This window comes from Kwoniella bestiolae, chromosome 6 (genome assembly GCF_000512585.2).
Source record: "Kwoniella bestiolae CBS 10118 chromosome 6, complete sequence".
Lineage (NCBI taxonomy): Eukaryota > Fungi > Basidiomycota > Tremellomycetes > Tremellales > Cryptococcaceae > Kwoniella > Kwoniella bestiolae.
The window spans coordinates 1323215-1334464 of record NC_089246.1 but is presented as its reverse complement, the minus strand read 5'-3'; the positions used below and the strand labels follow the sequence as shown (position 1 = coordinate 1334464).

At 48.1% G+C, this 11250-nt stretch overlaps 5 protein-coding genes across 5 annotated transcripts; 3 read left to right on the top strand and 2 right to left on the bottom strand.

The window, feature by feature from the left end:
* Window positions 1-10: 10 nt before the first annotated feature.
* I302_107695 (uncharacterized protein) lies at window positions 11-1816 on the top strand (the record flags this gene model as incomplete). Its single annotated transcript, XM_019193176.1, has 7 exons — window positions 11-87; window positions 189-306; window positions 395-538; window positions 654-859; window positions 931-1090; window positions 1157-1279; window positions 1370-1816. 7 exons carry the CDS (start codon window positions 11-13, stop codon window positions 1814-1816), a joined length of 1275 nt encoding a protein of 424 aa, XP_019044653.1.
* Window positions 1817-2214: 398 nt separating this feature from the next.
* I302_107694 (uncharacterized protein) lies at window positions 2215-2705 on the bottom strand (the record flags this gene model as incomplete). Its single annotated transcript, XM_019193177.1, has 2 exons — window positions 2215-2344; window positions 2617-2705. The coding sequence occupies 2 exons, from the start codon at window positions 2703-2705 to the stop codon at window positions 2215-2217; spliced, it is 219 nt and encodes a 72-aa protein (XP_019044654.1).
* Window positions 2706-3127: 422 nt separating this feature from the next.
* I302_107693 (uncharacterized protein) lies at window positions 3128-4437 on the bottom strand (the record flags this gene model as incomplete). Its single annotated transcript, XM_019193178.1, has 5 exons — window positions 3128-3482; window positions 3577-3677; window positions 3737-4075; window positions 4153-4234; window positions 4292-4437. The coding sequence occupies 5 exons, from the start codon at window positions 4435-4437 to the stop codon at window positions 3128-3130; spliced, it is 1023 nt and encodes a 340-aa protein (XP_019044655.1).
* A 414-nt stretch (window positions 4438-4851) lies between these two features.
* On the top strand, window positions 4852-6001 carry I302_107692 (uncharacterized protein; the record flags this gene model as incomplete). Its single annotated transcript, XM_019193179.1, has 6 exons — window positions 4852-4867; window positions 4929-5041; window positions 5108-5230; window positions 5314-5455; window positions 5530-5792; window positions 5906-6001. The coding sequence occupies 6 exons, from the start codon at window positions 4852-4854 to the stop codon at window positions 5999-6001; spliced, it is 753 nt and encodes a 250-aa protein (XP_019044656.1).
* A 1778-nt stretch (window positions 6002-7779) lies between these two features.
* On the top strand, window positions 7780-11127 carry I302_107691 (uncharacterized protein; the record flags this gene model as incomplete). Its single annotated transcript, XM_019193180.1, has 8 exons — window positions 7780-7922; window positions 7982-8256; window positions 8324-8624; window positions 8678-9116; window positions 9178-9784; window positions 9943-10017; window positions 10123-10174; window positions 10332-11127. The coding sequence occupies 8 exons, from the start codon at window positions 7780-7782 to the stop codon at window positions 11125-11127; spliced, it is 2688 nt and encodes an 895-aa protein (XP_019044657.1).
* Between the last annotated feature and the right edge of the window lie 123 nt (window positions 11128-11250).

Genomic DNA, 11250 nt, shown 5'->3' with positions numbered 1-11250 from the left:
CCCCGCTGCAATGTCATTTTCTGCTCTTGTAGCTATGACCGGATTCCTATTTATGATCTGGCATACATGGCATTACGATCGATTCCGGTGGGTTTGAGTTCTATTTCGACTCACCATTCTGTACAGTGTACTACTGAATTGTCGATCATAGAATCTGAGCTGACGAGAGTTTCAAATTACCAACACAGATGTCTACTATACTCCAAGGAAGAATGGTTCAGAGCAGTAATGTGTCATATCTTACTTGGTTCCCTCGCATGTCTGATGGTGTATACTTGGATCTGCGTACATGTCACGTATGCTGAGGTGAGCTTGATCTCTGACTTGACTGTGACTCGTTAATCCCGTGCCATACAGTATGTTTGATGCACAACTAAGCTAATGTCCCGTACAGTACTACATCTATCTACCTCAAACTCGTCAGACCATCGTCGCTCCATGGCAACTATGGACCGACCTTCACCAGGACCTATACAGGATCTCACTGTATTTCATGACTGCTGGATGGGGGTTCTTACAGGCTATCCACCTGGAAGAGGTGGGTAGTATCTCTTATTGCACGTCGTGACCTTCTTTTAAATATATATCTCACCACACTACATACACACACATAAATGGTGTTTACTGTACTGACCCACCTCTAATTGGCATAGTTCCTGTACTGGGGATACCTCATCAAATCCATCAAAACCCCCGGCGGCCCAAAATCCACATGGTTGAAATCCGGTTTCTTCAAATTATGGATCTGCCTCTTCGTATCGTCCTTCGCATTATTGGTAGGGGCGGTGCACATCGAGACGGAGAATCTGGATATGATGAGAGCCTATCTCTTCGTGGTGGGTTCGGTGATGAGCACATTGTGAGTCATGTCATCACAGCCTTTCTTCTTCTTTCCTTCCGGTCGGGCACTAACTTGACTCGATTATGTAGCCTCGCCCTCGCATCGGTCGTACTCTGCGTTATCTTCCCCTCGTTCCTCCGTACAGTCAAAAGACAAGGGGCAGGATACGAGGTCTTGGAGAGGTTGCATTTCTTCCGCGAGATGAATGAGATCAGGACGTTTTGCAGAGTAGCTTATAGTGTTGCTATTGTGAGTGTCGCTTGGCCTATAGGAGGGTATGATATTCAACTAATCGCTGTCTTTTGTATGTATCAGTTGATTTTATCGGTCGACGGTCTGACAGAAGGGAAGACAATCAATAAATCTGGATTCTGGCATGATTTGTTATACCTCGTTGGTCAATTAGCGTTATTCGCTGCTACGTGTCTTTCTATCGTTGTGAGTGCCCTTTCCTCCTTAGTAAATATCAGTATACACCTCCATGAGAAATGCGTGAGGTTGTACTGATCATTTCTTATCATATGATAGGTCCTCCTACCCCGAAACATGACCTCAGAGTCCCTCCCACCGCACGGGAAAGACCAGACCTTCCTCCCAATGGCGCCGTACAAACGTGCCGGCCCAAAGGAGACCGACGGATACTCGATCAAACAATTCTACGAGCTGGGCGAACGGCTCAACGTAGGCCCAGACGCAATCACCAGTGGTTACCCCAACCCCAATCCTACCCCGCATGGAGGGGAGAAGATCGAAATGTCCCTCACCCCGGCCAAACCTTCCACCTCGTCGCACAGCGGGATGGAAGACGCCCCATTTACTGAGATTGCCGACCGGACGAGGAAGGCGAGATTGTCTGAATTCCCGAACTTACCTAGTGTAGTATCGAAGTTTAGGTCACCGTTTGAGACTAGTCAGCCGAAAGCTAAGGGGGCGACTCAGGTGTTTGTCACTAGTCATACGGTTGTGGAGGAGTAGACTGAGTAGGTTACGGGGTTATTGATCGAGCTGGTCTCGAAAGTAAAGGGGAGTTGTCGGATTTGTGGATCTGTCGATTAATTACTTTGACTTGTACATGCTTTGTCAATAATGCAACATAATGATATTGTGTTCAGTATCTCGCAGGGAGATCCACCATGGTCAATAAATGATCTTTGGGAATAGCAACATCGAGGTGAGGGATATTTGATGAGAACTCTGAGGACAGGCAAAGCAAGATACATGTATAAATCCCATTCTCACCATGATAGCCAAACTGATCGAAAGATATAATATCAACTTATCCTCATCCCTCTTTATCTCTAATCTAACACCTAAAGCTCGCCCTTCCCCCATTAACACGAATACCATATCACGTCGTCCCTTTGCTCCATAAGCTATGTCTTCTTGAAGTATTGAGATGTGACGCTCTGACCTGCGATGATACCGAATACTGTCTCGCCCGCTGAGAGGTAGGTGTCGGTTATGGATTTGATGGATGAGTCGGGGATCTGGTCGGTTGCGGGGCTGTGTGTAGACGGTGAGGCAAATGATCGATGTCGTTGAGTGAGTCAGAGAAGACGAGATAGGTGAGAATGATGAGGAACGAGGAAGAGGAAATCAAGGAAAGGGCAAGGACAGTTGGTTGATTAGAGGCAAGAGCAAGGCAGAGCAAGGCAGTAGAGAGAAGGGGTCGAGGCAAGGTAAGGAGAGAGAATAGAAATCGGATGGCGGACAGGTTAAAGCATCAGCCATTCGACCTAGCTAGCGGACATTGTATAATTCATCGGTGCACTCACGCATATCCGGTAGTCTTCTTCACTCCTGCCAATATGGTGGATACTGCCAGAGCATCCACAGCGTAATGTACTAATCTTCCTAATACCATGTTGGGTGTGATGGGTGTCGTGTGATTGGGCCTGAAGGGTTCGTTGGATGTCAGAGGGGCGTTGAGTGTCACTCAGAGGAGCTTACGTTGAGCAGATGTATGGACTGTCCAGGTATGGAGTGACAGTGTTGTTGGGTATATATGGGGATGAGATTGGTGCACTGTGAGATACAACTGGATACACAACGGGATGAAGAGGAAACGAAGGAGGGACAGTCAGGTGGGGTGGAGGGTGCCGAGATTCAGCATCAACGCGTAGTAGTGGTGGCAAACAATCCTGGTGCCGTTCTGCTCATCACGCAGATGACTATGAGATCAATGCATAGAATCCATATGCAGATATGCAGAATACAACAATATATGCATGGACGCTATGGTGGAACACTGACTGACACATGTACTACTAATACATACGATGATGATCATATCTGACCCTTCTCCCTTTCCTCCAACCACCTCCTAACAGCTTTCCTACTCTGCGCCAAAACCCAGGCTCTCCTCCATCTATTCTCTTTTGCCCCTACCCCATGCTCCTGATTCTGCCCATGACCGCCTATCCCAAGACCAGATGTTAAGGCTCCTCGAGGAGGCTCGATACCCCAGTCATTGTATACTCTCATGACGTGGCCGCAGCACAACCAGATATCGTCGTATGTGGCGTCAAAGAGGATGTACCATCCTTCTGGCAAAGGTATGCGAAGGAGACGGGTGGTGAGGAGTATAGAGGCGCATGCGAGGGTGTGAGGTGGGTGGAGGGCGTACATCGGTGTGAGAAGCCTGTAATCGTATATGAAACAAAATTAGCATTATCGTACAGGAACAGGATCAGAAGGCGAGAGGGAATGGAGTGTTCAAAGACTACTGTACTTACATATCATTCAATATTGACCAACACATTTGAGCAACCTCATCTTCAAATACCAGATCCAAGATTTTCAGGTAATTTATCATATGGCTGTATGGCAGATCGACCTGCCCGGAAGATCATGATTAGCTATCCATCAATACATTGAGGGCTACCACTAGCTCACCTGCATATTGAATCCTAGCCTCTTGAGGATTTGCATCTCATTCGCGGTAATCACATCTTTCCACTCCCAGAAAACCTCATCGTGAAAAGAGGGAACTTCGAATTTGAATTCTTTCCATATTGGATCCTGTTCCTTCTCCTTCCCTTTCACACTCTGACTATCACCTATCCTCCAGCTTCCTCCACTTGTGGAGCTCGATATCAGTGATGCATCTGAAGGTTTATTAAGGAGATATTGGACTCGTGCCGATAAGAATAGGTAGGTGTTGATGAGATCTCGTAGTCGGACAGGAGTTTCGCATAGTTTCGTGGATAGAAATAAAGCTGAGATGGATATGTCCTATTGTCGAGCATAATGTCAGTACCCTACTGCTTCGTTACCGACTATGATTGGCGGATAAGTGGTTGATAACTTACATTCACCCCAAAGGAATATAACGAAGAGACATAGTAAAACCGATGGAAAATCACTTGAGCAGTCGCCATCGTACTTTGGGGTCTAGATCGTCCATGTTAGCTGCTTGGTAATCCATACTGTTGAGCGGAGGGGACTCACAGCCCCAACATTATCCCTGCCTCTTGGATCAACATGCACCCCGCTACTCGGAGGTCAGCCTCCACTTCTGCTGAAACACCATCCTCCGAGGACGGCGTGTTGAGTATCTGCTGGAGAGTCGCAAGGGGATGAGGAGCGTGAGCCATCTTGCGTAGGGTGGAGTAGCTCGGGCGACAAACTGTCTTCGAGCGGCGTGCTTGCGTCTTTGAGATGGGCTATTCATGCATATAACTACTCGTGGGATCATCTCTAGGCTGAAATATGAGTACCGGTTCATTTGGGATAAAATCGCGAAAATGCGTTGAAATCAATTCGAGATAATGATTTCCACGTGTTTTCGCTCAACCTTAAAAAAGTAAAAGTTCATGTTACTTTGCTCACTCCCTTTTGTTGTTCTCGTCTGTTCTCATCACACAACCATATCCATCTGTCTCTGCTCGTGTCGTCCATTGCCACCTGCAACTTAACATCAGATCTGCATCAGTCGTACCAGTGCCTGTTTGCGAAACAAACCAAGCTTCACCTATACACAACAATCACATAAATTAGATTAACACATCATGTCGGACGATTGGGGTAAGCTCGAAGCCATCACTGGATCATCCCTCCATACTAATCTCATGTATGTTCCTCGTAGATATCGATGACGAACCCGTCAACTCTGGCTCTTCCACCCCCGCTCCCGCCGCTCTCGCCCCCAAGGCCCCAGCCAGAGGTAAATGGCAAGGTGAGGATGAAGAGGACGAGCAAGTGAGTCATCGGCCGATACCCCTTCACTTCAAAGAATTGTAGATCTGACGTGATGGGGTATTGCAGGATGATTGGGATGTTTCTGAAGATGAGAAGCCGAAAGCTAGCGCCGCGCCCGTAGCTCCTGCCAAGAAGAAGATGTCGTTGAAGCAGAAACTAGCGGAGAAGGAAAGGTTGGCCGCTGAAGCTGTAAGTTGTGTTTACGATACTCGCAACACCGTATCTTGAGGGTCAGTAGCTGATGAAGCGGTTATAATCCTCTCGCTCCGCAGAAAGAACGAGGTGATACTGGGGAAGATGATCTGATAGAGACGATGACGGAGCAAGATAGACGACGTCTCGCCAGGGAGAGGGAACAGGAGGCTGATTTGGCCGTCGCTGCTGATTTGTTGGGTGCTTCTTCCCTTGATGAAAGTGAGTGCTCACTTCCTTCGCTCTGATTGCATATCAAGGCAAGCGGTACTGACGCTCCATGCGGTATGTGTTAGCTCCCGCTAAAACCCTTCAGACAATCCTCAAATCCAAACCCACAACCAAGAACGACTTCACCGAACTTTCCAAAGATATCTTCTCGGCCTTGATCAAACAGCATGAATCCTCACCACTCTACGCTACTCTCGTTGAAGAGTTGTCTAAGAACATGTGCGAGGCATTGACCGCCGTGCAAACTAGGAAGGTCTCGTCTGCGCTGAGTGTGCTGGGTAATACTAAGCAACAGGAGGAGAGGGACAAAGCTAGCGGAAAGAAGAAGGTGAATGCTCTGCTATCTCATGATGATCGTTATCTTCGAGCATACGAATCGTCACGCTTTCTATTATCATCAGTCGTTAAGAGTGCGTTGCTGACATGAACCAATCCACTTAGGCATCTACCAAACCCAAACTGGGTGCTGCCAAGGTCGCAGCCAAGATTGACACGGAAGCTTACGATGATGTTCTCGATGATGACGATTTCATGTAAATCTCTTAGATACGAAGATCGCTTAGAATAGATGGGATAGCACATTGGATAGTTGTTCGGGATTGTCAGATACATTGCGCACATATAGACTTTGCACATGGTTTGCGAGATGGATTTGAAAGAGATCATTATCTCAGCGTGCACCAATGCGAACTGTTCTTACATGATAACCCAGAGATGAACGTATTCACCATCTTTGGGGGCATTTTTGCATTGTCACCCTCGTTTCATGCACAGACATGTCAGCGTAGATCCTGAACAGATCACCCAAGCTGATTACCCATTCAGCTCAATCTGACAGAACACCGTGCACTCTCCTCCTAGACATCTCGAAGTGTGTGGATGCACTGGAAGATGATAAGGGCCAAAGGTGCTATGTGCCATGTTTGGACACCGTCAACGACATGTATCTGGGGAGAACACAGTAATAAGCAATGATGATACCCACAGGATTCGCGAGGAGAGGGCCTATGGTGTTCTCCCCTCCATACAAAGTTCAGGTTAGATGATATGGAGAACAGCATAGAGCGAGTGGATCGAGTTGGCGGTTCGAACGTGAACCTGGTTTCTCCAGACAGCATGGACATTCTCCGGCCTCGGTGCGTAATTCCGCCATGATGAAGACGTGTTGATTCGTCATCGACTTTCGAAAGACATTTGTTGTGGATGTACATACAGGTCGTAGGCAATTCATCTGATGGATCTGTCGTCACTATTGCACCTTCATGTTGAGCGACCCGAGCACATCAATCATAATCCCAACACAAACAATTTAACCAAGTGACTATTTAATCAAACCCACCTCCCATCAACGCACAGGTGGCTCCGCCTCGATCAACGTACCAGCAGTCCCATCATACCATCAAGCTGGTGTTATTGACAAGACAAGGTACCACGAGACATGTGCGTGTCTATGACGGCACTGTTTCGCGATTTGTCTACGAGACGATTGATCGATCAAATCATGAGTTGTTCAGGGTAACAATAGCATAGTAGATTCCGATGAGACGTGAGCGAGGTGGCTGGAACTGGCAGATGAGCTCATCATCGGTCCTTAGTTTATTACTTGAATCTGCGGCGAGGTCCATCAATCCCCCCTATGGCATATGCACAGTGCCCAGTGCAAAGTGCATAGTGATGTGGCAGATCCACTTCCCACCACACAGAACTGCGCACCAAAGGGGAAATACAATCAGAGAGTGGGTTTTGACTGGAATTGTCAATCATTCCCCTGAATCGAATACGTCATACGTCATAGATCATCCTCCCCCTTGGGTTGCGCAAAATGCGATCTTAGGCAATAACATAACCTAAACACCATGGTGATTATTACTGCATGATCGCCTAGAAGGACATGGGATGTACGCTTACAGTCAGGGTTTCAGTCGAATTATGACGCTTGATTGTTTAAACTCTGATAGTAACTGACAAGAAAAAGCAGAACTGGGTTGTTTAGTTTTCACCAATGATGTCATACGTCATAGAAAGGCGTTTTCCCTCCTCATCTTTCGCCATCCCATCCTTCGTTCGTTCACATACATAACCGTTCAGCCCTCGTCCATCAACATTGTTTCTCTCCTCCTCATATCTTATACATTGCTCAACATACTATAATCAACCAAAGAGCATCTCAAGCAAATTTCCCCTTTTTCACTACTATTTTCTTAACTGTATCCGTGAGTATCACTAGCACGTATGGTAAATTTCCGATCGAAACGAGCCAGAGCCAAAGCTGATCGAAAATACTCTGCCTTTCGCGCCACCAGCTAGCATAAATCATGAGTGTAGCACCTACCAAGACCGAGATAACGGCCAACCCCTCCAAGATGGGCGTCACCACCGCCGCATCGGGGGCTGAGCTTGAAGCTGATATTCAAAGGAAATTGAAGCTTTGGGGTGTTGTTGAGGCGTTCAGAGATGGGTAAGTTTGTCTTTATCGCCTGACTGGATATTGAGTATTTACTGATAGTACTTCTGCAGACGACTCCCTGATAACCACCAAATCGATAAAGCCCTTTCCTACGCCGTCTCCCACTCCCCTGTAGAGACCCAGAAGCTCTCTCCTGAAGGACGAGAACTCATTGAAGATTTCAGAGATATCATTGAGACTGCCCGAGCCATCGTAGCTGAGAAGAACGCCGATGAGCTCTTCCAAAACGCAGTCTGGGCCTCATACTCTGGTGACGCTTCCAGAGCTAAGCAGAGCGGTGTCGTGCCTGTTTCCAAGGATGATGCCAAGGCTGATGCCAACCAAGGTGAGTTTTGTCGTCCCCATCTTCAGTCTGTAGTGATGACCTTTGTACTGATGAGCATATTCTTTAGCCGCCGCCCACCTCCGAGTTCTCATCACTCTTTTCCTCACCAACTCTGAAGCCCGAAAACTCTTGAACGATTTCGGAATCATCGGAAGAGATATCTTCGCCACCGGTGCCGCCAAGGTTGCCGACAAGGCCAGACCCAACCAAGAGCAACTCGACTCTGTTGACCAAGAAGCTCCATCCAAGGAGTGGATCGGTGCTGATGGCAAGAGACTCGGACCCAACGATACTCCCGAGCTTCAAGTTAAGGGCCCAGATGGTTCCGAAGTGAGATACAACCCCAAGGATGACCCTCGAAGTGCCAAGTGAGTATACCCAGTTCGCATCCATGGTGGGATTCTCGCTGATAGACTCATAGGGTCGTTGACACCGACGGCAACGCTCGACCAGCCGGTCAAGTCTACGACCAAGCTCAACAAGCTAAGAACGAGGCTCAAGCCCGAAAGGAAGAGGCCAAGGCCGATGCCAAGGGATCTGCCCGAGAACACGCTTCCGACTTAAACGCTTCCCGAGATCCCAACGCTTCCCTCTCCGAACAGAAGGATCAAGTTCTCGGCCGAGCCAACGAGAAGACACCAAACGACGTCGATGTCCAAGGTGGTAACGTCAACCGAAACACCGATGCCGACCGAGCTGAAGCTGAGGGTACCGCTCGATCTAAGGCCCAACAACTCAGAGATCGAATTCCCGAAGAGCACCGAGCTCGAGCTGCCGACGCTCTTCAAGATACCAAGCAGTTCTTCCAGGAACAACTCCCTCAAGAGCGAAGAGACCAATTCATCTACCGATTGAAGAAGGTAAGTTTATTATTCCCGCCTTCCTCAGCGTGGATCATCGCTAATATTGTCGTATGACCAGGTCGTCGTTGAATGCCAAGAGCACAAGGATTACCAAGAAGCCATCTCATGGCTCCTCGACACCCTCGAGAACTACCAGGGCCACGCCAAACACGTCGCCAACAAGGGTGTTGGCTCTGCCCAAGCCGTCGCTGACGACCCCTCCATCGGTGACTCCACCCTCAAGTTCCGAACTCTCTTGGAACGATTCGCCAATGGCCGATCAATGGACGGTATCACCGATGCCCTTGACCAAATCTACTCTGACGTCCAGAACGATTCTCACCTCAGAGGATACTTCACCAGACTCAACGAATACGTTCACCGAGTCCTCCTCGAACCTGGATACATCCTTGAGGATGAGTCCGACAAGGAAGCTGTCCAACTCAGGGAAGATGGGAAATCGTTCTTCACCGACAAGTACAAGGGTCACCAGGAGAGACTCTTCGATGAGATTCAAGTTTGGTTCACTGCGTTCAACGATGATCCTTTGAACAGAAGATTCGGTGATGACTTGAAGAGACTGTTCAAAGATCTACTTTTCGATTCCGAAGGTTCCTTTACTTTTAAACCGAAGCTCTGGAACGATGTCAGGAATGTTGTGCTCCCTACTTTCATCAGACAAATCGGTGAGTACATTTCCCTATAAGAGTCTACCAAGATTCATTGGTACTATAACCGTGCCTGATCGTCACTGCCACATTTGTTTTGGCTGGTGGCGGTCTGCCACACATCTTTTCGTCCTCAGTCGGACTAGTCGCTGATCTGTTATCTCACCTTCTGTTAGGCTACGTACCCATTCCCAGAGCCGAGTACTCTGACAACAACATTGACTTGGTCATTGAGAACCTTGTGCTTTCGGGTGAGTGGCGATCACCGCCCTTTCTCAAACCTTACTCTCAGGTCAACCCTTCATCAAGTCTCGTCCTCGGGATCAATTGCTGACCTTCTTTTGCTCCTCCTACAGGTCCTAACCTCTTCCCTAACATCGTATACGTACAGGCCGATAACTCGTTCAGGTTTGTATCATCTTTTTCTCGCTCTTTCTGACCTCTCCGATCATCTGCATCACTTGCAGCATCTCCTCTTGCGTGGAGATCACTCCTTTGCTCTCTTTATGCCGCCGACTATCTCGGACTCAACCGAACCGTCAGCTAACTTTGGTTCCCTGTGCAGATTCTCACCCTACCCCCAGATCAACAAGCAGATTCCAGATTTGCACCACCACCGATTCAGACTCTCGCTTAGTCAAATCCAAGCCGACATCCGAGATGTCAACTTCGCTTTCCGAAGAAAGACCGGATGGCCCAAGCTTTCCGACCACGGTATCGCAGATGTTGTTATCGCTGGTAAAGGTATCGGTATCGATGTTGAGTTGGAATCAGTAGAGAACAGACGTGACTCTGTCTTCAAGGTCAACCACGTCAACGTTGAGATCGATACCTTGAAGTTCAGCATCAGGGACAGTAAACACGATCTCCTTTACAAGTTTGTTAAAGGTATTGCCACTGGTCTTATCAAGAAGGCTATCACTGCCGCTGTCCAAACTGCCATGAGAACCGCTCTTGGTCACCTTGACGACCAACTGGTCGAAGTCAGAAACAGAGTTGACGAGGCTAAGCGATCCGACGAGACCACCCGAACCCAAGCTCTCAAGGATCTCTACTCTCGAAAGAAGACCACCGCCGAGGAGAAGGCTAGAGAAGCCGATGCTAAGACCGGTACCTTCAAGATCGTCACCGACCGAGACTCTCAACTCAACCCTGACCTCGCTCACTCCCACGAGAAGTCAGCCGCCAAGAGGATGTTCCACACCTCCGACTTGGCCGCCAGCGGTAAAGAATGGAGATCCAACGCTTTTGACCTCTTTGACAACGCTCACCCTGCCGTCACTGGACAATCTCACCCTGCCGCTAAACAGGGTGCTGGTGCTCAGAACACTTCTGCAGTAGATGCCGCTCGAAGACAGTGATTCATAGAATCGAAGTGTGACGTGCGATTAGAAGAGAAGTGATGAATATGGGCTGGATATCTTTTGTATATATTTTACAAGTTTCTTTAATTTCACATAATATGGTGTTTTGAATATGTATAT